This window comes from Erythrolamprus reginae, chromosome 10, assembly GCF_031021105.1.
Source record: "Erythrolamprus reginae isolate rEryReg1 chromosome 10, rEryReg1.hap1, whole genome shotgun sequence".
In the NCBI taxonomy this organism is placed as follows: domain Eukaryota; kingdom Metazoa; phylum Chordata; class Lepidosauria; order Squamata; family Dipsadidae; genus Erythrolamprus; species Erythrolamprus reginae.
Window position 1 is genome coordinate 3,398,901 of NC_091959.1, and position 27,576 is coordinate 3,426,476.

A 27,576-nucleotide genomic window follows, 5' to 3' on the forward strand; every position below is an offset into this window, starting at 1 on the left:
AAGACCTTTGCTGAGTAATGTCATGAAACACACAGGGGAGAAACCATATAAGTATGTGGAGTGTGGAAAGAGTTTTCATCGGAATTGTCATCTACTCATAAAAGGATCCAAGCTTGGTAGTAACTATTTAGCAGTAGAATTGTGAGTGTTCCTGTCAGCCTCTGGAAATCCCAGATTCAGAGGAAGACGAAGGGGCAGAAGCTGTAAACTATCGTGATTTAATCTTTACGTTCTCTTCACTTTTACTATATACTTGTACTGTTTCGGGTCTATATGTCCTGACCTATTAAAATGTTGATTTTAACTTCTGTAAATGTTCTTTTTCAATACCTATTTCATTATTAAACTGTGTGTGAACGTGGTGGATCATAAACAAGTGGAAAATGAAATAAAAACTTTATTTTTATTTTCAGAAAAGGGTAAACGGTTGCACAATTTGGGTTTGACTAGACTACAGAAAAGAAGGATTAGGACTGACATGATAGCAGAATTTCAGACTCGCAAAGAGGAGGGGGGTCAATTTATTTTCCAGAGCACCAGAGGGCAGGAGAAGAGACAATATATGTAAAATAATCAAGGAGAGAAGCAAGCTCAAAATAACGAGAATCTTACCCTGAAGATAATTAACCAGTGGAACAGCTTTTCTTCAGACATTGTGATTGTTTCATCGCTGGACTTTTTTAAAGAGACTGGATCATCATCTGTCTAAAAGAGATCCTATAGGAATATCAATAGATCCTGAAAAGGTGGCTGCTTGAGCCGAAAGTGCGGATGGGAATGCCAGCCACTAAGGACTTGTACTGGCCTTAAGACTTAAGGCACCAGGGCTCCACCAATTCCTAGATGGACAGAAGGAAAAAGTTTCTGAGTGGTCTAGCACATGGCAACTCCAAATCTCAACTAGAAAATGCTCTGTCCTACACATTGGGAAGAAGAATCTGAACTCCAAATACAAACTGAATAATCAAATTATGACAGATAATCCCCACTCGGTTAAAGACCTCGGTATACTAATAACAAAAGATTTAAGTGCCAAAGCCCACTGCAACAATATAGCCAAGAAGGCTTCAAGAGTTGTAAACCTAATCCTACGTAGCTTTTGCTCTGGCAATCTCACACTACTTACGAGCTTACAAAACGTTTGCCAGACCCATCCTCGAATACAGCTCATCTATTTGGAACCCATATCCCATTTCAGACATTAACACCCTTGAAAATTTTTATTTATTCATTTGTCCAATACACAGTACATATGGAAGAGAATAGACATGAAGTAAGGAAGAAAATATAAATGATATATGAGGTAAAGGAAAGACAATTGGACAGGGGACGAAAGGCACATTAGTGCACTTATGTCCAAAGATACTTCACCAGAAGAGCCCTTCACTCCTCCACTCGAAATAGAATACCCTACGAGACTAGACTTTCAATCCTGGGTCTAGAAAGCTTAGAACTAAGATGCCTTATACAAGATCTAAGTATTGCCCACAAGATCATATGCTACAACGTCCTGTCTGTCAGCGACTACTTCAGCTTCAACTACAACAACACAAGAGCACACAACAGATTTAAACTTAATATTAACCGCTGCAAACTTGACTGTAAAAAATATGACTTCAGTAACCGAGTTGTCGAAGCGTGGAACTCATTACCAGACTCCATAGTGTCATCCCCAACCCCCCAACACTTTACCCTTAGATTATCTACAGTTGACCTCTCCAGATTCCTAAGAGGTCAGTAAGGGGCAAGTACAAGTGCACTAGAGTGCCTTCCGTCCCCTGTCCTATTGCTCTCCTATATCTCCTATTCCTTCTATCTCTTCTGTTCTTTCACTGATATGTTCTATTACTATATCTTCTTTTCTATTCTTTCTTACATGTATTTTACTATGAGTATCTCCTCTATAACCTTCATCATGTATTTTACTATGTGTGTGTGTATATATATATATACCCCCACTAAAACCCTCATTGTGTATTGGACAAAATAAAATAAAGAAAGAGGTGAGTCTTGGGGGAGGGGGGCGCTAAGAAAAAAACCTTCCGATTCACTAGTGGATCCAGAAGTAAATTAAAATCTCTCTCCAACAACTCCTATCTCATCAAATTGGAACCCCAAAAAGTTATCAGTATATTTTTGTCAAAAATAGGGATAATCTAGGATATTTTTTTTTATGTAAAATTGCTATTTTCAACCTTAATATTAGATTTGTTATTGTAATTGTTTTATCACTGCTGTGAGCCGCCCGAGTCTACAGAGAGGGAGGGCATACAAATTTAATTAAATAATAATAATAATAATAATAATAATTGGGCCTTAAAAATGATCCGTGCCTGTATTTCAACCATCTCGTGATTCACCAACAGAAGCTGAACTCACCTAACCTGCTAAGCCAGGAGTCCCCAAACTCGGCCACTTTAAGACTTGTGGACTTCACGTCCCAGAATTCTCCAGCCAGGTAGAGTATAACCCTGTAAATACCACCTGACTGGCCCCACCCGCCATCTGCTCTAGATTTTGCAGTATCCTCCCCCTGCCACGCCCACCAAGCCATGCCACGCCCACAGAACTGGTAGTAAAAAAAATTGAAACCCACTGCTGGATGGAATAATGACAGGTGTCAGTGTAGAGGCTGCACAAATCCCAGCGACCAGTCAGGTCCCACAAAGTGGGTCTTCTTGCTTGGCGGGACCCAGAGGAAAAGCCTTCTCTGTGGCGGCCGCGGCCTTCTGGAACCAACTCCCCCCAGAGATTAGAATTGCCCCCACCCTCCTTGCCTTTAGAAAGTTGCTTAAAACCCACCTCTGCCATCAAGCATGGGGGAACTGAGATATACTTTCCCCCTAGGCCTTTACAATTTTGTGCATGGTATGTCTGTATGTATGATTGGTTTTTATATAATGGGCTTTTAACTGTTTTTAGTATTGGATTTTGTTATACAGGTACATGTATATTGTTTTATTGCTGTTGTTAGCCGCCCCGAGTCTGCGGAGAGGGGCGGCATACAAATCCAATAAATAGTTAGATAGATGATAGATAGATAGATAGATAGATAGATAGATAGATAGATAGATAGATAGATAGATATAGAGAGAGAGAGAGAGAGAGAGATAGATAGATAGATAGATAGATAGATAGATAGATAGATAGATAGATAGATAGATAGATAGATAGATAGATAGATAGATGATAGAGGGTATGGAAAATGTTTAGGACCAAGAAGTTGTCTTTCAAACAAGGGGCTACAATGACCAAAAGCAGAAGAAAATGTATGGGCAAAATCTATTTTTCCAGCATTAGGCCCCTGTTCTGGTCTCTCTATGGCCATAGCGTTGAGGTAAATTAAATAAGATTATCAGTGGTGACATTAGATGATAAACATGCATAACAGATGGGGAGGGGAGCATATTTCAGCTGCTGCTCAGTTGAAGGTGTTTTTTCAAACATGGACAGGAAGGAGAAGAAGATGGAGAAAGTGCAGCCTCTGGAAACCACGAAGCATTTTTCTTCCCCCGACTCCCAAGGCCCATCATCCCCGCCCTCTCCCTTCCCCTCAGGCGCGCCCCCATTTCCCGCCTTTCCTACAACCCTGGCACTTTGCCCGAAATTCACGAGGGAGGGGGGCTGCCCTCTACGAACGGAAGGGAGCAGAATCCTAGCCCTCCCCATTGGTCCGCTGGAGGGCCAATGTCGCGGCAGATTTGAAGAATAGGGCGACGTGACGTCACTGCTATTTGCCTCTCTAGCAAGCCACATTCGCTCACAACCTCTGAGGCTGGGCAGGAAGCGGGGAGACGGCCGGGAGGAAATCCGAATATGTCCGAGGTGCGTGGGGAGCTCTTCCCGGGTCCCATACTCCCCAGCCGCCGGCTCCCTACAGGGGGAGGAGCGGGTGCCAGGAAGGGAGAGGGAGAGGATCCGTGGAGGGCGGGAAGGGAAGCCCCAGCAAGAGAGGAAAGAAGCCGGGCGAGCAGGAGGAGGCAGGATTCGCACCAGGCTCTCCGAGGGCCCGATCCTGTCCCCCGGGGGGGGGGGCGTGACTGCCTCCTTCCAGGCCCTGCGCTGGGATGAGCCTCTTGGGGCTCCGGGCAGGTTGGGAGAAAGTGGCTGAATTCTGTTTTCTAATTGTTGGCCTTTGTTTTTCTTTCCATCTCAGATACAGAAAGTGGAAGCCGGTTTTGGACAACATTTTTTTTAGTCCTTAGGATTAGAGACCGAGAGAGAGCAGAATAACATGCAGGGCTAAGTCCTACTGCACCTGAAATGGTCCTGTGAAGGAAAAGGCATCTGGAGACCCACAAGAGTCCTTGGACACCTTTGCGGTTGCTCTGCAGGACAGAGAGAGGATGGAGACCCCACCTCTTGCAAAGGAGCGAAGCGGAAAAAATTCTTCAGCTGCTCAGCCTAGGAAGGGTGGGGAGATCTGGAGAAGACCAGGGCAGAAGATCTTGGAGGGGGAAACCATCCTCCCTTCCAAAGTTCAACCCCGTAACTTCATCCAATACCAGGAAGCTGAGGGGCCCCGGGGACTTTGCAGCCGACTCCATGACTTTTGCAGAGGATGGTTGAGACCAGAAAAGCGAACAAAAGCCCAAATGTTGGACCTGGTGGTTCTGGAGCGTCTCCTGTTCCTTCTGCCCGCAGAGATGGAGGGCTGGGTGCGGGAGTGTGGAGCAGAGACCAGCTCCCAGGCGGTGGCCCTGGCGGAAGGTCTCCTCCTGAGCCATGCGGAGGAGCAGAAGGAGCAGGTCCAGTTGCAGGTGAGAAATCTTGGGGGACTCAGAAGGGAACAGAGAATGTGTTTGAATACTTCACCCCTCCTCCCCAGACTTTTATGGCGTTCATCAATTTTTCTAGGACATTGTTCTATTGTTTACTCACTCAATCTCACGGATGGATATTGGGGGCTTTGAGTTGTGTTCCAACTATAAGAATCTACTTTATTTCGTCTGACGTACGTTAATTCTACTCTTTTTTCCTTCCTCCTATTTGAAGTGTTTTACTATGGAGAACAAAGATCCTGAAGGAAAGAAGAATCCATCAAATACCCCTCAAAAGCCATTTTTCTGGAGGGTCCCTTGGGAAGATCAAAGTCAGGACACCTCAGAAGGTATTGGAAGATCCTCCGATTATCCATCTTTCTTATCTTCACCCTCTCTTCTATAGAATACCTCCTCCTATTTTGTTAATTATCTCCTCCTATTTTGTTAATTATGCACTTTGAACGTATTTATTCCTTACAGAGAAACAAAGAATGAAGCTTTCTGGTTTTTATGAAGGTGATCAAACAGCGGTTGGACCTCCAAATCAAGTAAGAGAGGGGGAAATTATTAGATTTGTATTCTCCCTTCATGAAGAGGAGCTGGTGTGCAGAGTGCGATCTATTTTCCTCTCTTGTTTGGTCAGTATTAGTTTTCGTCCATAACATGGAGTTCTTCCGCAACATGGAGAACAGAATAGCAGGTTCAAATTCCTGGAGAAAATATGAGAAGATCAAACTTTCCCGCTTTGCAAAAGCTGAGAAATGACGTTTCCAGGCAACTTTTTCTTACTTGTGGCTGAGACTACCAGATCAATCAATGACAGACAGAGCAATAGATCTGTTGATCAAGAAGTAGGATTAGTTTACTGAAAGGCACTGAAGGTTGTGCAGAATCGATGAATTTGATAAAATCTCCCCAAATATTTCTTCACCAGAAGCAATTTTCAGATTCATTCATTCATTCATTCATTCGATTTCTATGCCGCTCAATCCCGACGGACTCTGAGCGGCTAGATATGGATTTGCCCATATTCCCACCTAAAATTTGGACATTATTATTATTATTATTATTATTATTATTATTATTATTATTTAGATTTGTATGCTGCTCCTCTCCGTAGACATGTGTGACATACGGCTATTTAACATACCTATCTCTTCTTTGTTAACAATGGAACATAATAATAAGAGTTGGTAGGGATCTTAGAGGTTTTCTAGTCCAACCCCCTGCTCAGACAGGAAGCCCTATAATATTTCATAAACACCTTCAGTGTTGGAGCAACCACAATGTCTGCAGGCAAGTCATTCCACTGATTAATTGTTCTCACTGTCGGGAAATTTCTCTTTCCTTGTAGTTTGTTTCTCTCCTTGAATAGTTTCCATCCATTGTTTCTTGGAACACTGCTATTATGTCACCCCTAGTCCTTCTTTTCAGGAAAGTGTTATTATTTATTTATTATTTCAACTTGTATGCCGCCCAACTCCCTAAAGACTATTAAGTGTGGTTTTATCAAGGCATTATAAAGTGGCACTAACACTTCATGTGATCTTGATTCTATACCTCTTAATGTAGCATATGATTCTGTTGGATTTGTTAGCGTTGTGAGTGGACCATGACCAGCTCAATTAGTCATAGATTCTGAGGAGGATGAACCGGGTCCATCTTGGTAGCCGAGGCCACTGTTCTTCTTTTTTTTTTTTTAATTATACAAATAATACAAAATACAACATAATATACAAAACATAAAACAATGATCGTAACAATCGAGACGATCGAATGGCATGTCGATTAACGAGGTACAAATTAAAAGTTAGAAAAAAGGAGGGGAAGAAGTAGATAGGGAGAGGGTAGAGAGAAGGAGGGAAAAAGATAGAAAGAACAGAGAACGTAGAAAGGATAGAAAAGGTAAAAGATTGGCGAATGTCCGGGGGAGCTGTACTGAGAACGAGAACTGTTTCCTATTTCATTAGCTCGTTACCATGGTTCGGTTTATTTATCTAGATTGGTTAATGCAAGTGTTGAGTTAATCAAGTTATAGAGATTTTAGAAAGTAGTAGTAAAGATACTGTCAGTATATATATAAAGTCTCTTAATATTATATTAAATATAAAATAGCTATATACCAGATTTGTAACTGGTCATGTTTGTATCTAACATATCATTCTTATGGCGTGTTATTCTCACTCTTTTTTCCTATCCAGTTATAAAAAGGATCCCAACAGTTATTAAATGTAGCCATAGTTTCGTTTCTTACTAATATAGTTAATTTCGTCATCTCTGCGCAGTATGTAATTTTTTTTATTATTGCGTCATTTGGAGGTATCTCCTCATTCTTCCACCACTGCGCAAAGGTTAGTCTGGCTGCTGTTGTTAAGTGGACAATTAGATGTATTTGAGATTTGGGTAATTTTTGTCTAATAATGCCCAGAAGAAAACATTCAGGGTTTTTTTCTATTGTCAGATTAAGTATTTCGTCAATCCAAGTTCCAATTTTATTCCAATAGATTTTAGCTTTTGTGCATTACCACCATAAATGGAAATAGGTGCCTATTTCTTGGTGGCACTTCCAACAATAAGGTGAAAGTTTATTATTTAGTTTTGTTAATTTAATCGGGGTAATATGCCACCTGTAAAACATTTTAACTAAATTCTCTTTGTAGGACGTGGCAATAGTCAATTTATAATTTCTGCTCCAAAGTATTTGCCACTCCTCTTCTTTAATCTCTTTTTTGAAATCCAAATTCCATTGTTTTACATTAATTTTTGTGTTAATATTATCCCCGAGGCCACTGTTCTTGACAGCTGGGGCAGAAAGAGAGTGAGGGAACCTGAGAAACCTTGGGAACTACCAGAGACTGTTGAAACCCCAATGGTGGTAATGCCTGACTCAGAGAAGGAGGAGTACATTTGGGACGAGGAGCCCCACTTAGATGCCAGGGTAGCAAGGTCACGAAGCAGACAAGAATATCTTTATGGGAAAAGTTCTAGGATGTGAAATCTCTATGGAAAAAAGTCTAGACATTGGGTATCTCAAGATAACAGTTGACCACATCCAGACAGTATATAAGTGAGGATTTATGAGTAAAGAGACCTGGAGAATCAACATTGGAAATGGTGGAGGTCCTAGATCCAGGGTTCCAGAAAGGCTTTGCTGGCAAACTGCTGTTATCCCTTTAAGTTCATTGTGCAGTGATGCAGCTGTCTGATGAAAACCCGAAGATTCACCAGTGTGTGTTTAAAAGACATTAGACCCCTGAAGAATATGTCTAAATTGGATTTGGCTCCCAGCCGCAGCCACTTGTTATCTATTAGCCAATATGATTGGGAACGCTCCCAACATGGGTGCTTTTGTTCCAATCCAAGTAGGCCCGAGCAGAACAGATGGGGCTCAATCTTTCGGTTCTTCTATATCTCGAGCTTATCTTCTGCAGATCATGGTTAGTCAATGAACCTTGTTTGGTGACTCAATCAGCCAACCAAACTAAGGAAAGAACATGTGGTACTATGCAAATCTTTTTCCTATTCTTATAAAGGTTATTTGAATCAGCAAAATGCAGTCATTTGTGAAGCTTCTGATTTATTTTGCTACGCACAATGCAACAGCTTATTCCTGTTGATTTGGTCTTGTCTGCAAATTTGATCAGTTCCCCTTCGATCCTGTTGTGTAAATCATTGATGAAGATGGACAGATCTTCCGAATCCTCCTGTTCTGTTCTTTTTTCCATGTTTAGGAGAGTCCTGTGTCCTTCGAGGAGGTGGCTGTGTATTTCTCTGGGGAGGAATGGTCTCAGCTGGACCCTGACCAGAAAGCGCTGCATTCGGAAGTCATGCTTGAAAACCTTAGGAACGTTGTCTCTCTTGGTAAGATTTTCCTAGTCGCCAATCAGAGAGTTCAAGAACACAGATTATAGTAAGTTTTCTATTATAAAACCACCATTATGGGAGATTGTCTCCTGGGAAGGAGAAGAAAAAGGATTCGGCATCCTCATGCTCCAAGGAAGGAAAGAGTCAATGTCTCTTTGCTTAGATGCCCATGGAAGATCATTCTCCCAATCCAATTCAAGAACAAAGGCTTCGTGCATTGTCACTTAGAGCATCCCAAAGCACAGGTAGTCCTTGTGTTACAACAGTTCACTTAGTGACCATTCAAAGTTGTGGCAAGCCCTCCCCCAAGTACTTGAGACCCAGTCCCGAAACTACGAATGTTGCATCACCACGGCCTTTGTTCACACTTAGAAATGAAAACAGAGGCACTGCAACATTCGCCCTACCTATAAACCATCCCGCTGGGACGTACAGTATTTTTCAGACCAAAAGACGCACTCTCCCTCACCCCCCAAAAAAATAGTGGGTGGAAATGTCTGTGTGTCTGATAGAGCAAATAGAAGCTCCCAAACCCTCCGCGAGTCTGGTTTTTGTCCTCCGTCGCATCGGGGAAGTTGAAAATAGAACATACAGATGGTTTCAGAGACAAAAAAAATGGGCCCATTTATGACCTGCAATGTGCTTCTGGATGTGCAGAAACGGGATACGCGGAAGGCAAAATCTTTTTTTTCTCGTTTACGTTTTCCAAAACTAAGTGCATCTGAAAAATATGATATTTATGACAATGTGGCGTGTCATCAGTTCCGTTGCCTACTTTGGTGCGTTTGCCAAAAAAAGAGTCCGGAAATAGTGACAGATACACAAGATCAGCAGTGGGAAATGTAACACGATTGAGTTCACGTGACCTCGCACTACCGTGATTGAGGCCTGTGTTCTCTGCTGACCAAGGCCTCCACGAGATCCAGGACAAAATGTTTTGCCAAGAGAGGAAGGCCTCTTTGTTTAAAGAGATAGTTTTGTCTTGGATCTCGTACAATCCTCAGTGCTTAAAAGAACATGGGCCTAAAGTACTACAGTATGAGATCATGCTAGATTAGTAGCCAGAGATCTTGCACCACCGGTCTCATGTGATCCTGCACTAAGTATTTTAAAGCCTCCGTTCTCTGGGAACTGACACGTGAACATAAATCCTGAACAATTAATCAGAGGAACAACTTGCCTCTAGAAATTGTAAATGCTCCCAACAGTGGAAGTTTTAAGAAGATGTTTCATACCAATTCAGACATAACCAATGGTAAAGAGTTTTTTGCCTAAACGGGGTTGGACTTAAAGATCTCCAAGATCCCTTCCAACTTTGTTAATCTATTTTCTTTAACTCAAAACTGACTGACTGAAATTTGCATATATTTAGGTAATGGTAAAGAAAGAGGTGTTTTCTAGATATTTCCAAACCTTCCATGGCCCATGAATATAGAACTACTGTCTATATCACAGCCCTGTAAGCACGCACAGATACAACCTAATGTCTATTGGAAAATTCAGAAGGAAATTCACTTGACTTTACACACTTAGATCTTTTTCTCTAACGTTGTTAACATTTTCATTTCCTTTTTGCTTTGAAGGTAATAATGGGCCAGAGAAGCAAGATTCCTATGAACTGTTCCAAGTGATCAATGCTAAAGATGGAACCGAGAAGTTTGGAATTGGAATGGAATTCGAAAGCCATGAGAGAAACCAGTCAAAGAATTGGAATCTGGAAAACTCATCTTCCATTGATGTTCTAGTGCAAGACTTCCTTGCCCAACCAGAGGAACCATATAACTTCCTTACATCTCAAAAAGGGAATGACACAAAGGAGAAGCCTTATATATGTTTGGAACATGGAGAATGTTTTACAACATGGAGACCACTTACTTCCCATAAAAGGGCCCACACAGAGGAGAAACCATATGAATGCATGGAATGTGGAAAGACCTTTGCTCATAGGTTTAAACTTACTTTACATGAAAGGATCCACATAGGGGAAAAACCGTATAAATGCATGGAGTGTGGAAAGACATTTACTCAAAGAGCTAATCTTACTTCCCATAAGATGATCCACACAGGGGAAAAACCATATAAATGCATGGAGTGTGGAAAGACCTTTGCTCAAAGAGGTAATCTTAATTCCCATAAGATGATCCACACAGGAGAAAAACCATATAAATGCATGGAGTGTGGAAAGACCTTTGCTCAAAGAGGTAATCTTACTTCCCATAAGATGATCCACACAGGGGAAAAACCATATAAATGCATGGATTGTGGAAAGACCTTTACGACAAGACGTGGTCTTATTTCCCATAAGATGATCCACACAGGGGAAAAAACTTATAAATGCATGCATTGTGACAAGACCTTTGCTTATAGCACTAGCCTTATTTATCATAAAAGGACCCACACAGGGGAGAAACCGTATAAATGCATGGAGTGTGGAAAGACCTTTGCTACAAAACCTAACCTTAATTCCCATAAGGTGATCCACACAGGGGAAAAACCGTATAAATGCATGGATTGTGGAAAGACCTTTACTAAAAAACCTAACCTGAACTCCCATAAGATGATCCACATGGACGATAAAATGTATAAATGCATGGAGTGTGGAAAGTCCTTTACTCAAAGAGCTAGTCTTACTTCCCATACGATGATCCACATAGGGGAAAAAACGTATAAATGCATGGAGTGTGGAAAGACCTTTGCAAGAAAAGCTAACCTTAATTCCCATAAGATGATCCACACAGGGGAGAAACCATATAAATGCATGGTGTGTGGAAAGACCTTTGCCCAAAGAGCTAATCTTACTTCACATAAGGTTATCCACACAGGGCAAAAACCGTATAAATGTATGGAGTGTGGAAAGACCTTTGCTCATAGTGCTAATCTTACTTGCCATAAGATGATCCACACAGGGGAAAAACCGTATAAATGCATGGAGTGTGGAAAGACCTTTGCTCATAGTGCTAATCTTACATCCCATAAGATGAGCCACACAGGGGAAAAACCATATAAATGCATGGAGTGTGGAAAGACCTTTGCAAGAAAACCTAGCCTTAATTCCCATAAGATGATCCACACAGGGGAAAAACCATATAAATGCATGGATTGTGGAAAGACCTTTGCTCTAAGGAGTAAACTTACTTTACATGAAAAGATCCACACAGGCGAGAAACCATATAAATGCATGGAGTGTGGAAGGACCTTTACTGAAAGAGCGCATCTTACTTCCCATAAGAGGATCCACACAGGGGAGAAACCGTATAAATGCATGGAGTGTGGAAAGACCTTTGCTCAGAGGGGTACACTTACTTTACATGAAAGGATCCACACAGGGGAGAAACCCTATAAATGCATGGACTGTGATAAGACTTTTTCTACAAGAGATGGTCTTACTTCCCATAAGTGGATCCATACAGGAGAGAAACCCTATAAATGCATGATTTGTGGAAAGACCTTTGCTACAAGAAGTGGTCTTGCATCCCATAAGATGATCCACATGGACGATAAACCATATAAATGCATGGAGTGTGGAAAGACCTTTACTCAAAGAGCTGGTCTTACTTCCCATACGGTTATCCACACTGGGGAAAAACCGTATAAATGCATGGAGTGTGGAAAGGCCTTTGCAAGAAAAACTAACCTTAATGCCCATAAGATGATCCATACAGGCGAGAAACCATATAAATGCATGGTGTGTGGAAAGACCTTTGCTCAAAGAGCTACTCTTTCTTCCCATAAGATTATCCACACGGGGGAAAAACCGTATAAATGCATGGATTGTGGAAAGACCTTTGCTCATAGTGCTAATCTTACTTCCCATAAGATGATCCACACAGGGGAAAAGCCATATAAATGCATGGATTGTGGAAAGACCTTTGCTCAAAGGAGTAAACTTACTTTACATGAAAGGATCCACACGGGAGAAACCATATAAATGCATGAAGTGTGGAAAGACCTTTGCTCAGAGGGGTACACTTCCTTTACATGAAAGTATCAATATGGGAGAAACTATATAAGAAACCAATGAGCCGGGGTCGCGCAGCAGGTAGAGTGCTGTACTGCAGGCCACTGAAGCTGACTTGTAGATCTTTAGGTTAGAAGTTCAAATCTCATCACCGGCTCAAGGTTGACTCAACCTTCCATCCTTCTGAGGTGGGTAAAATGAGGACCCGGATTGTGGGGGCAATAGCCTGGCTCTGTTTAAAAAATGCTATTGCTCACATGTTGTAAGCTGCTCTGAGTCTAAGGAGAAGAGCAGCATAAAAATCAAATTAATAAATAAATAATAAATAAATATAAATTCATGGACTGTGGTAAGATATTTGCTCAAAGAGGTCCTTATATCCCACAAGGAGATCCACACAGCAGAAGCAGTATGAATGGAAGGAGTGTGGAAAGACCTTTGTTGAGAAATGTCTTACTTTTCATATGATCCATACAGGGGAGAAACCATATAAATGAGGAGTGTGGAAAGAGTTTTCCTCAGAATTGTTATCTACTCAAAAGGATCCACGCTTGGTAGTAACTATATAGCAATAGTATTGTGAGTGTTCCTGTCAGCCTCTGGAAATCCCAGATTCAGAGGAAGACGAAAGGGCAGAAGCTGTAAACTATCCTGATTTAATCTTTACGTTCCCTTCGCTTTTACTATATACTTGTACTGTTTCAGGTCTATATGTCCTGACCTATTAAAATGTTGGTTTTATCTACTGTAAATGTTCTTTTTCAACACCTATTTCATTAGTAAACTGTATGAACATGGTTGATCATAAACAAGTGGAAAGTGAAATTAAAACTTTATTTTCAGAAAAGGGTAACACGGGCTGTTTGCAATTATGTTTAATTTATAAATACACTATTGGACAAAATAAATAAATAAAATAAATAAAGGAAAATGTTCTGTCTTGGGGGGGGGGCTCTTAAAAAAAGCCCTTCTTCTGATTCACTAGTGGATCCAGAAGTAAATTAAAATCTCTGTCCAGCAACTCCTGTCTCATCAAATTGTTACCCCAAAAAGTTATCAGTATATTTTTGTCAAAAATAGGGATAATCTAGGATTGGGCCATAAAAATGATTCGTGCCTGTATTTCAACCATCTTGTGATTCACCAACGAGTCTTCGGAGAGGGGCGGCATACAAATCCAAGTAATAATAATAAATAAATAAAGAGAAGTTGAACTCACCGAACCTACTAAGCCAGGGGTCCCCAAACGTGGCCACTTTAAGACTTCTGGACTTCATGTCCCAGAATTCTCTAGCCAGGTAAGGGTATAACCCTGTAAATACCCCCCTGACTGGCCCCACCCCCCATCAACTCTAGATTTTGCAGTATCCTCCCCCTGCCACGCCCACCAAGCCATGCCACGCCCACCGAACTGGTACTAAAAAAAATTGAAACCCACCACTGGATGGAATAATGACAGGTGTCAGTGTAGCAGGAACAAGTTGTCTTTCAAACAAGGGGCTACAATGATCAAAGGCTGAAGGAAATGTATGGGCAAAATCTATTTTTCCAGCATTAGGCCCCTGTTCTGGTCTCTCTATGGCCATAACATTGAGGTAAATTAAATAAGATTATCAGTGGTGACATTAGATGATAAACATGCATAACAGATGGGGAGGGGAGCATATTTCAGCTGCTGCTCAGTTGAAGGTGAAGAAGATGGAGAAAGTGCAGCCTCTGGAAACCACGAAAAATTTTCTTCCCCCGACTCCCAGGCCCATCATCCCCGCCCTCTCCCTTCCCCTCAGGCGCGCCCCCATTTCCCACCTTTCCTACAATCCTGGCGCTTTGCCCGAAATTCACGAGGGAGGGGGGCTGCCCTCTACGAACGGAAGGGAGCAGAATCCGAGCACTCCCCATTGGTCCGCTGGAGGGCCAATGTCGCGGCAGATTTGAAGAATGGGGCGACGGCGTAGGAAGTGACGTCACTGCTATTTGCCTCTCTAGGAAGCCACATTCGCTCTCAATCTCTGGGGCTGGGCAGGAAGCGGGGAGACGGCCGGGAGGAAATCGGAACGTGTCCGAGGTGCGGGGGGGCTCTTCCTGGGTCCCATACTCCCCAGCCGCCGGCTCTCTGCAGGGAGAGGAGCGGGTGCCAGGAAGGAGAGGGAGAGAATCCGTGGAGGGCGGGAAGGGAAGCCCCAGCAAGAGAGGAGAGAAGCCGGGCGAGCAGGAAGAGGCAGGATTCGCAACAGGCTCTCCGAGGGCCCGATCCTGTCCCCGGGGTGGGGAGGCGTGACTGTCTCCTTCCGGGCCCTGCGCTGGGATGAGCCTCTTGGGGCTCCGGGCAGGTTGGGAGAAAGTGGCTCAGTGGTTGAATTCTGTTTTCTAATTCTTGGCCTTTGTTTTTCTTTCCATCTCAGATACAGAAAGTGGAAGCCGTTTCTGAACAGCATCTTTTTTTAAAGACTTAGGATTAGAGAGAGAGAGAGAGCAGAATAACTTGCAGGGCTAAGTCCTACTGCACCTGAAATGGTCCTGTGAAGGAAAAGGCATCTGGAGACCCACAAGAGTCCTTGGACGCCTTTGCAGTTGCTCTGCAGGACAGAGAGAGGATGGACACCCCACCTCTTGCAAAGGAGGGAAACGGAAAAAGCCCTGCAGCTCCTCAGACTGGGAAGGGTGGGGAGATCTGGAGAAGACCAGGGCAGAAGATCCTGGAGGAGGAAACCATCCTCCCTTCCGAAGTTCAGCCCCGTAACTTCATCCGATACCGGGAAGCTGAGGGGCCCCGGGGACTTTGCAGCCGACTCCACGACTTTTGCAGAGGATGGTTGAGACCAGAAAAGCTCACCAAAGCCCAAATGCTGGACCTGGTGGTTCTGGAGCATCTCCTGTACCTTCTGCCTGCAGAGATGGAGGGCTGGGTGCGGGAGTGTGGAGCAGAGACCAGCTCCCAGGCGGTGGCCCTGGCGGAAGGTCTCCTCCTGAGCCAGGCGGAGGAGCAGAAGGAGCAGGTCCAGTTGCAGGTGAGACATCTTGGGGAGGTCAGAAGGGAACAGAGAATGTGTTTGAATACTTCACCCCTCCTTCCCAGACTTTTATGGCATTCATGATATATTGCAGTTCACCAATTCCTGTAGGATAGTGTTCTCTTGTAATCTCACGGGTGGATATTGGAGGCTTTGAGGTTGTGTTCCGACTATAAGAATCTGCTTTATTTCATGTGGCGTACGTTAATTCTGCTGCTTTTTTCCTTCCTCCTATTTGAAGTGTTTTACTATGGAGAAAAAAGATCCTGAAGGAAAGAAGAACCCATCAAATGCCCCTCAAAAGCCATTTTTCTGGAGGGTCCTTTGGGAAGATCAAAGTCAGGACACTTCAGAAGGTATTGAAAGATCCTCCGATCCATCTTTCTTATCTTCACCCTCTCTTCTCTTCTATAGAACACCTCCTCCTATTTTGTTAATTATGCACTTTGAACTTATTTATTCCTTACAGAGAAACAAGGAATGAAGCCTTCTGGTTTCTATGAAGGGGATCAAACAGCGGTTGGACCTCCAAATCAAGTAAGAAAGGGGGAAATTATTAGATTTGTATTCTCCCTTCATGAAGTGGAGCTGGTGTGCAGAGTGCTCTCTATTTTCCTCTCTTGTTTGATCAGTATTAGTTTTCATCCATAACATGGAGTTCTTCCACAACATGGAGAACAGAATAGCAGGTTCAAATTCCTGGAGAATAAAAGATCAAACTTTCCCGCTTTGCAAAGCCTGAGAAATGATGTTTCCAGGGAACTTTTTCTTACTTGTGGCCAGTGTTCTCTCTAAATTTTTTTTGGGGTGGGCGGAAAAGTATAGTGTCTGAGCGGCAGTCCCTTCGGGACTGAGCGGGACAGAAATAATAATAAAATTTCCCTCTCGGCTTCTGGGCAGGTTTGGAAAACTCTGAGTTGATGATGATTTTTAAGTGAGCGATTGCTCACCTGCTCAGCTTAGAGGGAACTATGCTTGTGGCTGAGACTACCAGATCAATCAGTGACAGACAGAGCAATAGATCGGTAGATCCTGAAGTAGGATTAGTTTACTGAAAGGCACTGAAGGTTGTGCAGAATCAATGAATTTGATAAAATCTCCCCAAATATTTCTTCACCAGAAGCAATTTTCAGATTTATTTCCTTATCCATTAATTCATTCATTCGAGTGCTATGCCGCCCAATCCCAAAGCACTCTGGGCGGCTAGATATAGATTAGATATACAGTGATCCCTCGATTTTCGCGGGTTCAAACTTCGCGAAACGCTATACCACGGTTTTTCAAAAAATATTAATTAAAAAATACTCCGCAGTTTTTTTTTCTATACCACGGTTTTTCCCACCCGGTGACATCATACGTCATCACCAAGAGTCACTTCTCTCTCTCTCTTTCTCTTTCTTTCCTGTCATTCTCTGCTTCAATCAATTTCTCATTTCTCTTTTTTCTCCCTTTTTCTATCATTTTTCTCTCTCTCTCTACCTTCCACTCTCCCCCCTCTTGCTCCCTTTCTCCCTCTCCCTCTCTGTGAGAACGCCTGCCCCCACCTCTCCTGCAGCCCCCTCGCTGATAGCTGGGACGAAAGTGCTCTCAGCTAAGGGACTGTGAGAGGGGCGAGGCAGGCATTCTCAAAGCGCTCAGAGCGGCTACCGGCCGAATGAGGAGGATGAGAAGCCGTAGCCGCCAGCACTGCTGCAGGAGGACCCGTGTCCGAAGAAAGCCAGTGAGAGGGGTGGATCGGGCGGGCGGGCGGTAGTGGCGAGGGGGCCGGAGGCGCTGGGGGGGGCGGGGGCAGCCGACATTCAAAGCAATCTTTGCCGGCCTCCGCACTTTCGTCGCTCCCTGCCCTAATTTCAAGCCCGGCTCCTTGCGCTGCCTTGAAAAAGGGTGCGTGGGGGTAGTTTTTGGCTGTCCATAGCCAAAAATGGTGTTTTTACTTCCGCACCGCTACTTCACGGAAAATCAACTTTCGCGGGAGGTCTTGGAACGTAACCCCCGCGAAAATCGAGGGAACACTGTAGATATGTGCTATTATGTCACGCCTAGTCCTTAAGTGTGGTTAATGTGACACTAACACTTCATGTCATCTTGATTCTATACATCTTAATATAGCGTATGATTTTGTAGGTTTTGTTAGCATTGTGAGTGGTCCATGACCAGTTCATTTAGTCACAGATTCTGAGGAGGAAGAACCGGGTCCATCTTGGTACCTGAGGCTAGTGTTCTTGACAGCTGGATCAGAGTGAGAATGAGGGAACCTGAGAAACCTGGGGAACCAACAGAGACTGTCGAAACCTCAATGATGGTAATGCCTGACTTAGAGGAGGAGGGGGACATTGGGGACCAGGAGCCCCGTTCATATGCCAGGGTATGAAGGTCGTGAAGCAGACAAGAATATCTTTATCGGGAAAGTTCTAGGAGGTGAAATCTCTATGGAAAAATGTCTACACATTGGGTATTCCTAGAGAACAGTTGACCACACCCAAACAGTATATAGGTGAGAATTTATGGATAAAGAGACCTGGAGAATCAACTTTTGTAATAGTGGAGGTCTTAGATCCAGGGTTCCAGAAAGGCTTTGCTGGCAAACTGCTGTTATCCCTTTAAGTTCATCGTGCACTGATGCAGCTGTCTGATGAAAACCTGAAGATTCACCAGTGTGTGTTTAAAAGACATTAGACCCCTGAAGAATATGTCTGTGTGTTTATGGGAAGAGTTCTAGAAAGTCTGCAAATTTGATGGGTTCCCCTTCAATCCTTTTGTGTAAATCATTGATGAATCCTTCTGTTCCGTTCTTTTTTCTGTGTTCAGGAGAGTCTTGTGTCCTTCGAGGAGGTGGCTGTGTATTTCTCTGAGGAGGAATGGTCTCAGCTGGACCCTGACCAGAAAGCGCTGCATTCAGAAGTCATGCTTGAAAACCTTACGAACGTGGTCTCTCTTGGTAAGATTTTCCTAGTCATCAATCAGAGAGTTCAAGAAGATAGATGATACTTATTTTTTTATTATAAAACCACTATGACAGGAGATCATCACCTGGGAGGGAGAAGAAAAGGAGTTGGCCTTCTCATGCTCCATAGAAGGAATGAGTCAATGTCTCTTTGCTTAGATGCTTTCTGTGCCATTTCTTTTCTGTATTTTTCCATTTTTGTTTGAATATATCTGTGCGGACTGATAAGGAGGATGTCTACTTTTATGTATCCTCTGGAGGTCATGTGAAAGGAGCGTGTCGTCATATGTCCCTCTCCCCCCCCTTCCCCCAAAAAGTAGTGGGTGGAAATCTGTGTGTGTCTTATAGAGCAGATACAGGTTCCCAAACCCTCCACGGGTCTCGTTTTTGTCCTCCGTGGCATCGGGGAAGTTGAAAATGGAGGCAAAAGAAATTGGCCCATTTAGGGCCTGCAGTGTGCTTCTGGACGGGTAAAAATGGGATACGCGGATGGCAAAACCTTTTTTTTCTAATTTTCCTTTTCCAAAACTAAGTGCATGTAAAAAATATGATATTTACGACATTGTGGCATGTCATCGGTACCATTTCCTACTTTAGTGCGTTTGCAGAAAAAAGAGTCCTGAAATAGTGACAGATACACAAGATCAGCAGTGGGAAATGTAATACGATTGAATTCACGTGACCTCGCACTACCGTAATTGAGGCCTCTGTTCTCTGCTGACCAAGGCCTCCACGAGATCCAGGACAAAATGTTTTGCCAAGAGAGGAAGGCCTCTTTGTTTAAAGAGATAGTTTTGTCTTGGATCTCGTACAATCCTCAGTGCTTAAAAGAACATGGGCCTAAAGTACTACAGTGTGAGATTACACTAGATTAGTAGCCAGAGATCTTGCACTGCCGATCTCGTGTGATCTTGCACTAAAGAATTTTAAAGCCTCCGTTCTCTGGGAACTGACACCTGAACATAAATCCTGAACAATTAATCAGAGGAACAACTTGCCTCTAGGAATTGTAAATGCTCCCAACAGTGGAAGTTTTAAGAAGATGTTTTATACCACTTCAAACATAACCATATATCTGAAGTGGTAAATGGTTTTTTGCCTAAACGAGGTTGGACTTAAAGATCTCCAAGATCCCTTCCAACTTTGTTAATCTATTCTTTTCTGTAACTCAAAACTGACTGAGTCAAATTTGCATATATTTTGATAATGGTAAAGAAAGAGGTGTTTTCTAGATATTTTCAATCCTTCCATGACTCATGAATATGGAAATCCTGTCTATATCACAGCCCTGTAAGCACGCACACATACAACCTAATGTCTATCGGAGAAATTCAGAAGGAAATTCACTTGACTTTCTACACTTTCATCTTTTTCTCTAGCCTTGTTAAAATTTTCATTTCCTTTTTGCTTTGAAGGTAATAATGGACCCGAGAATCAAGATTCCTGTGAAGTGTTCCAAGAGATCAATGCTGAAGATGGAACCGAGAAGTTTGCAATTAAAATGGAATTCGAAAGCCATGAGAGAAACCAGTCAAAGAATTGGAATCTGGAAAACTCATCTTCCATTGATGTTCTAGTGCAAGACTTCCTTGCCCAACCAGAGGAACCATATAACTTCCTTACATCTCAAAAAGGGAATGACACAGAGGAGAAGCCTTATATATGTTTGGAACATGGAGAATGTTTTACAACATGGAGTCAACTTACTTCCCATAAAAGAATCCACTCGGGAGTGAAACCATACAAATGCATAGATTCTGGAAACAAAATTGCTTATACCAATAGCATTATTATCAATAAAAGGGCCTACACAGGAGAGAAACCATATAAATGTATGGAGTGTGGAAAGACCTTTACTCACAGAGCTACTCTTACTTCCCATAAGATGATCCACACAGGGGAAAAACCGTATAAATGCATGGATTGTGGAAAGACCTTTGCTCAAAGAGGTAATCTTACTTCCCATAAGATGATCCACACAGGCGAGAAGCCGTATAAATGCATGGATTGTGGAAAGACCTTTGCTCATAGGTTTAAACTTACTGTACATGAAAGGATCCACACAGGGGAGAAACCATATAAATGCATGGAGTGTGGAAAGACCTTTGCTCAAAGAGCTAATCTTACTTCCCATAAGGTGATCCACACAGGTGAAAAACCGCATAAATGCATGGAGTGTGGAAAGACCTTTGCTCAAAGGGGTAATCTTACTTCCCATAAGATGATCCACACAGGGGAGAAACCGTATAAATGCATGGATTGTGGAAAGACCTTTGCTCAAAGAGGTAATCTTACTGCCCATAAGATGATCCACACAGGGGGAAAACCGTATAAATGCATGGAGTGTGGAAAGACCTTTACAACAAGACGTGGTCTTACTTCCCATAAGATGATCCACATGGGCGAGAAACCGTATAAATGCATGGATTGTGGAAAGACCTTTACGACAAGACGTGGTCTTATTTCCCATAAGATGATCCACACAGGGGAAAAAACGTATAAATGCATGGATTGTGGAAAGACCTTTGCTTATAGCTCTAGTCTTATTTATCATAAATGGACCCACACAGGGGAGAAACCATATAAATGCATGGACTGTGGAAAGACCTTTGCTACAAAACCTATTCTTAATTCCCATAAGGTGGTCCATACAGGGGGGAAACCGTATAAATGCATGGATTGTGGAAAGACCTTTAGTAAAAAACCTAACCTTAATTCTCATAAGATGATCCACACAGGGGAGAAACCATATAAATGCATAGTGTGTGGAAAGACCTTTGCTCAAAAAGCTAATCTTACTTCCCATGAGATGATCCACACAGGGGAAAAACCGTATAAATGCATGGAGTGTGGAAAGACCTTTGCTCTAAGGAGTAAACTTACTTTACATGAAAGGATCCACACAGGGGAAAAACCATATAAATGCATGATTTGTGGAAAGACCTTTGCTCAGAGGGGTACACTTACTTCCCATAAGAGGATCCACACTGGGGAGAAACCCTATAAATGCATAGAGTGTGGAAAGGATTTTGCTACAAGAGATAGACTTAATTCCCATAAGTGGATCCACACAGGGGAGAAATCCTATAAATGCATGATTTGTGGAAAGACCTTTGCTCAGAGGGATACACTTATTTCCCATAAGAGGATCCACACAGGGGAGAAACCCTATAAATGCATAGACTGTGGAACGACCTTTGCTACAAGAGATAGACTTAATTCCCATAAGTGGATCCACACAGGGGAGAAACCCTATAAATGCACGATTTGTGGGAATACCTTTACTGAAAGATCTAATCTTACTTCCCATAAGAGGATCCACACAGGGGAGAAACCATATAAATGCACAGAGTGTGGAAAGACCTTTGCTCAAAGAGCTACTCTTACTTCCCATAAGATGATCCACACAGGGGAAAAACCGTATAAATGCATGGAGTGTGGAAAGACTTTTGCAAGAAAAGCTAACCTTAATTCCCATAGGATGATCCACACAGGGGAGAAACCATATAAATGCATGGTGTGTGGAAAGACCTTTGCTCAAGGAGCTCAGCTTACTTCCCATAAGATGATCCACACAGGGGAAAAACCGTATCAATGCATGGATTGTGGAAAAACCTTTGCTCAAAAAGCTGGTCTTACTTCCCATATAGTTATGCACACTGGGGAAAAACCGTATAAGTGCATGGAGTGTGGAAACACCTTTGCAAGAAAAACTAACCTTAATTCCCATATGTTGATCCACATGGGAAAACCCGTATAAATGCATGGATTGTGGAAAGATCTTTGCTCCTAGTGCTAATCTTACTTCCCATAAGATGATCCACACAGGGGGAAAACTGTATAAATGCATGGATTGTGTTAAGACCTTTGCTCATAGAGGTAAATTTACTTTACATGAAAGGATCCACACAGGATAAAATATATAAATGCATGGGCTGTGGAAACATATTTGCTCAAAGAGATCCTCTTACTTCCCATAAGAAGATCCACACAGGAGAAGCAGTATAAACGGAAGGAGGGTGGAAAGACCTTTGCTGAGAAATGTAGTCTTATTTCTCATGAAACACACAGGGGAGAAACCATATAAATGTGTGGAGTGTGGAAAGAGTTTTCCTCAGAATTGCCATCTACTCATAAAAGGATCCACGCTTGGTAGTAACTATTTAGCAGTAGTATTGTGAGTGTTCTTGTCAGCCTCTGGAAATGCCAGATTCAGAGGAAGACGAAGGGGCAGAAGCTGTAAACTATCCTGATTTAATCTTTATGTTCTCTTTGCTTTTATTATATACTTGTACTGTTTCGGGTCTATATGACCCGACCTATTAAAAAGTTGATTTTAACTACTGTAAATGTTCTTTTTCAATACCTATTTCATTATTAAACTGTGTGTGAACGTGGTGGATCATAAAAAAGTGGAAAATGAAATTAAAACTTTATTTTTATTTTCAGAAAAGGGTAACACAGGCTGCTTGCAATTATGTTCACTTTATAAATAAACTATACTGCAAGTTCCAAATTACATCCTTGTTTTTAGAATGGATTTCTTGCATTTGACTGGTTGACTGAGTACCATGTTCTACAATTTCATCTGTCCGTCCTTTACCATGGGAGGGGGGGGAATTACTGACCCCCTTGGAGAGGGTTTGCATCTTGGGTGTCCTCTATCCACAGCTAACTTTAAAACACCATCTTTTGGCTGTGGCGAGGAGGGCCTTTGCACAGGTCTGCCTAGTGCACCATTTATGCCCCTATCTGGACAGCGAGTCTTTGCTCACAGTCCCTCAAACCCTCATCACCTCGAGGTTCAACTACTGGGGATACTTTTGAAGAGTGCTCGGAAACTTCAGATCATGCAAAATGCGGCCGCGAGAGCAATCATGGGCTTCCCTAGATATCCCCATGTCTCGACAACACTCCGTGGTCTTCACTGGTTGCTGATTAGTTTCCGGTGACAATTCAAAGTGTTGGTAATGACCTAGGGACCCAGGGGAAGAGCCTTCTCTGTGGCGGCCCCGGCCCTCTGGAATCAACTCTCCCCAGAGATTAGAACTGCCCCCACACTTCCCGCCTTTCGCAAGTTGCTGAAAACCCACCTATGTCACCAGGCATGGGATAAGTGATGTAGCCTCCTTCTAATAGAATTTATATATGGTATGATTGGGATGTATGATTATTTTAATGATACGGGTTTTTAAACTACGTACAGTATTTAATTATTGGATTTCTTATATTGTGTTTACAATTGTGAGCTGCCTAGAGTTTTCGGAGAGGGGCGGCATACAAATCTATTATTATTATTATTATTATTATTATTATTATTATTATTATTATTATTATTATATTCCCCTTGCATCACAATTGCAGGGTGCATCTGTATGTCTGATGGGACCCTGAAACACCCTGTTCAAATCTGTACTTAGTCCTCAGCCATGCAATCAATATATAGCCGCCCCGAGTCTATGGATAGGGGTGGCATACAAATCAAATAAATAAATAAATATATCACACAGTGGCACACATTAGCTTCATGGCACAGTAATCCAACATGACTTTACAATATGCACCCTTTTGAATAATGAGATGAAATGCACAGGAAAGGAAATAAATTTTGCAGGCAGAAATAATTAGTGACCTGTAAATCTGTTCAGGTCAATATTGATCCAAACAGTACATGTGTAATAATCTGCACAATGAAAAGTAACCCACCCCAAAAAATCAAAAACATAGTAAGAACCCTCAAACGAAGAAAAGTCAATCACACGTTTCAAACCTGTACAAGTCAATTAATTACAAGTTTCAGACCTGTAAAACTGTTTGGGTCATTTTGACCTGAACCGTGTAAGTGTAACAATCAGCGCGCAGCAAAAAGGTTTTTTTTAAAAAAAACCAAAACACTCATAGGAAGAAGCACTCAAATGAGGCAAAGTCATTTAATCACAAGTTTCACATCTGCATGAAAAATAATGTGCAGGATCTTAAATTGAAAATGAAAAACGGTGGCACAATTTGGGTTTGACAAGACTACAGAAAAGAAGGGTTAGGACTGACGTGATAGCAGAATTTCACAGACTCGCAAAGAGGACAGGGGTCAATTTATTTTCCAGAGCAGCAGAGGGCAGGAGAAGAAACAATATATGTAAAATAATCAAGGAGAGAAGCCAGCTCAAAATAACGAGAATATTATCCTGAAAATAATTAACCAGTGGAACAGCTTTTCTTCAGACATTGTGATTGTTTCATCACTGGACTTTTTTTAAGAGACTGGATCATCACTTGTCTAAAAGAGATCCTATAGGAATATCAATAGATCCTGAAAAGGTCGGTGCTTGAGCCGACAGTGCAGGTAGGAATGCCAGCCTCTGAGGACTTGTACTGGCTTTAAGACTTAAGGTACCAGAGCTCCATCAATTCCTAGATGGACAGAAGGAAAAAGTTGTGTCGGGGGGAGGGGGGTTTGTCTCTAAAAAAACCCTTCTTCCGATTCACTAGGGGATCCAGAAGTAAATTAAAATCTCTGTCCAGCAACTCCTATCTCATCAAATTGGAACCCCATAAAGTTATCAGAATATTTTTGTCAAAAATAGGGATAATCTAGGATTGGGCCATAAAAATGATTCGTACCTGTATTTCAACCATCTTGTGATTCAGCAACAGAAGCTGAGCTCACCTAACCTGCTAAGCCATGGGTCCCCAAACTTGGCCACTTTAAGACTTCTGGACTTCACGTCCCAGAATTCTCCAGTCAGGTAGAATATAACCCTGTAAATACCCCCTGACTGCCCCCATCCCCATCTGCTGTAGATTTTGCAGTATCCTCCTCCTGCCACGCCCACCAAGCCATGCCAGACCCACAGAACTGGTAGTAAAAAAATTGAAACCCACCACTGGATGGAATAATGACAGGTGTCAGTGTAGGACGAACAAGTTGTCTTTCAAACAAGGGGCTACAATGATCAAAGGCTGAAGGAAATGTATGGGCAAAATCTATTTTACCAGCATTAGGCCCCTGTTCTGGTCTCTCTATGGCCATAACATTGAGGTAAATTAAATAAGATTATCAGTGGTGACATTAGATGATAAACATGCATAACAGATGGGGAGGGGAGCATATTTCAGCTGCTGCTCAGTTGAAGGTGAAGAAGATGGAGAAAGTGCAGCCTCTGGAAACCACGAAAAATTTTCTTCCCCCGACTCCCAGGCCCATCATCCCCGCCCTCTCCCTTCCCCTCAGGCGCGCCCCCATTTCCCACCTTTCCTACAATCCTGGCGCTTTGCCCGAAATTCACGAGGGAGGGGGGCTGCCCTCTACGAACGGAAGGGAGCAGAATCCGAGCACTCCCCATTGGTCCGCTGGAGGGCCAATGTCGCGGCAGATTTGAAGAATGGGGCGACGGCGTAGGAAGTGACGTCACTGCTATTTGCCTCTCTAGGAAGCCACATTCGCTCTCAATCTCTGGGGCTGGGCAGGAAGCGGGGAGACGGCCGGGAGGAAATCGGAACGTGTCCGAGGTGCGGGGGGGCTCTTCCTGGGTCCCATACTCCCCAGCCGCCGGCTCTCTGCAGGGAGAGGAGCGGGTGCCAGGAAGGAGAGGGAGAGAATCCGTGGAGGGCGGGAAGGGAAGCCCCAGCAAGAGAGGAGAGAAGCCGGGCGAGCAGGAAGAGGCAGGATTCGCAACAGGCTCTCCGAGGGCCCGATCCTGTCCCCGGGGTGGGGAGGCGTGACTGTCTCCTTCCGGGCCCTGCGCTGGGATGAGCCTCTTGGGGCTCCGGGCAGGTTGGGAGAAAGTGGCTGAATTCTGTTTTCTAATTGTTGGCCTTTGTTTTTCTTTCCATCTCAGATACAGAAAGTGGAAGCCGTTTCTGAACAGCATCTTTTTTTAAAGACTTAGGATTAGAGAGAGAGAGAGAGCAGAATAACTTGCAGGGCTAAGTCCTACTGCACCTGAAATGGTCCTGTGAAGGAAAAGGCATCTGGAGACCCACAAGAGTCCTTGGACGCCTTTGCAGTTGCTCTGCAGGACAGAGAGAGGATGGACACCCCACCTCTTGCAAAGGAGGGAAACGGAAAAAACTCTTCAGCTCCTCAGACTGGGAAGGGTGGGGAGATCTGGAGAAGACCAGGGCAGAAGATCCTGGAGGAGGAAACCATCCTCCCTTCCGAAGTTCAGCCCCGTAACTTCATCCGATACCGGGAAGCTGAGGGGCCCCGGGGACTTTGCAGCCGACTCCACGACTTTTGCAGAGGATGGCTGAGACCAGAAAAGCTCACCAAAGCCCAAATGCTGGACCTGGTGGTTCTGGAGCATCTCCTGTACCTTCTGCCTGCAGAGATGGAGGGCTGGGTGCGGGAGTGTGGAGCAGAGACCAGCTCCCAGGCGGTGGCCCTGGCGGAAGGTCTCCTCCTGAGCCAGGCGGAGGAGCAGAAGGAGCAGGTCCAGTTGCAGGTGAGACATCTTGGGGGGCTCAGAAGGGAATAGATAATGGGTTTGAATACTTCACCCCTCCTTCCCAGACTTTTATGCCATTCATAATATATTGCAGTTCATCAATTCCTGTAGGATAGTGTTCTCTTGTAATCTCACGGGTGGATATTGGGGGCTTTGAGGTTGTGTTCCGACTATAAGAATCTGCTTTATTTCGTGTGGCGTACGTTAATTCTGCTGCTTTTTTCCTTCCTCCTATTAGAAGTGTTTTACTGTGGAGAAAAAAGATCCTGAAGGAAAGAAGAACCCATCAAATGCCCCTCAAAAGCCATTTTTCTGGAGGGTCCCTTGGGAAGATCAAAGTCAGGACACCTCAGAAGGTATTGGAGGATCCTCCGATTATCCATCTTTCTTATCTTCACCCTCTCTTGTCTTCTATAGAACACCTCCTCCTATTTTGTTAATTATGCACTTTGAACTTATTTATTCCTTACAGAGAAACAAGGAATGAAGCCTTCTGGTTTCTATGAAGGAGATCAAACAGCGGTTGGACCTCCAAATCAAGTAAGAAAGGGGAAAATTATTAGATTTGTATTCTCCCTTCATGAAGTGG

The 27,576-nt window shown here is 43.2% G+C and overlaps 1 protein-coding gene and 1 pseudogene across 1 annotated transcript in view; both read left to right on the top strand.

Annotated features, from left to right (window-relative positions):
• Nucleotides 1-3,744: 3,744 nt before the first annotated feature.
• Nucleotides 3,745-23,059, top strand: LOC139173208 (zinc finger protein 208-like; annotated as a pseudogene).
• A 2,904-nt stretch (nt 23,060-25,963) lies between these two features.
• The window catches only part of LOC139173210 (zinc finger protein 208-like), a 29,551-nt gene continuing 27,938 nt past the window's right edge, over nt 25,964-27,576 (top strand). The window contains exons 1-2 of the mRNA XM_070762824.1: nt 25,964-26,049; nt 26,379-26,984. Coding sequence (XP_070618925.1) covers nt 26,571-26,984 — 414 coding nt within the window. The 5' untranslated portion in view covers nt 25,964-26,049; nt 26,379-26,570. The remainder of the gene's footprint in view (nt 26,050-26,378; nt 26,985-27,576) is intronic.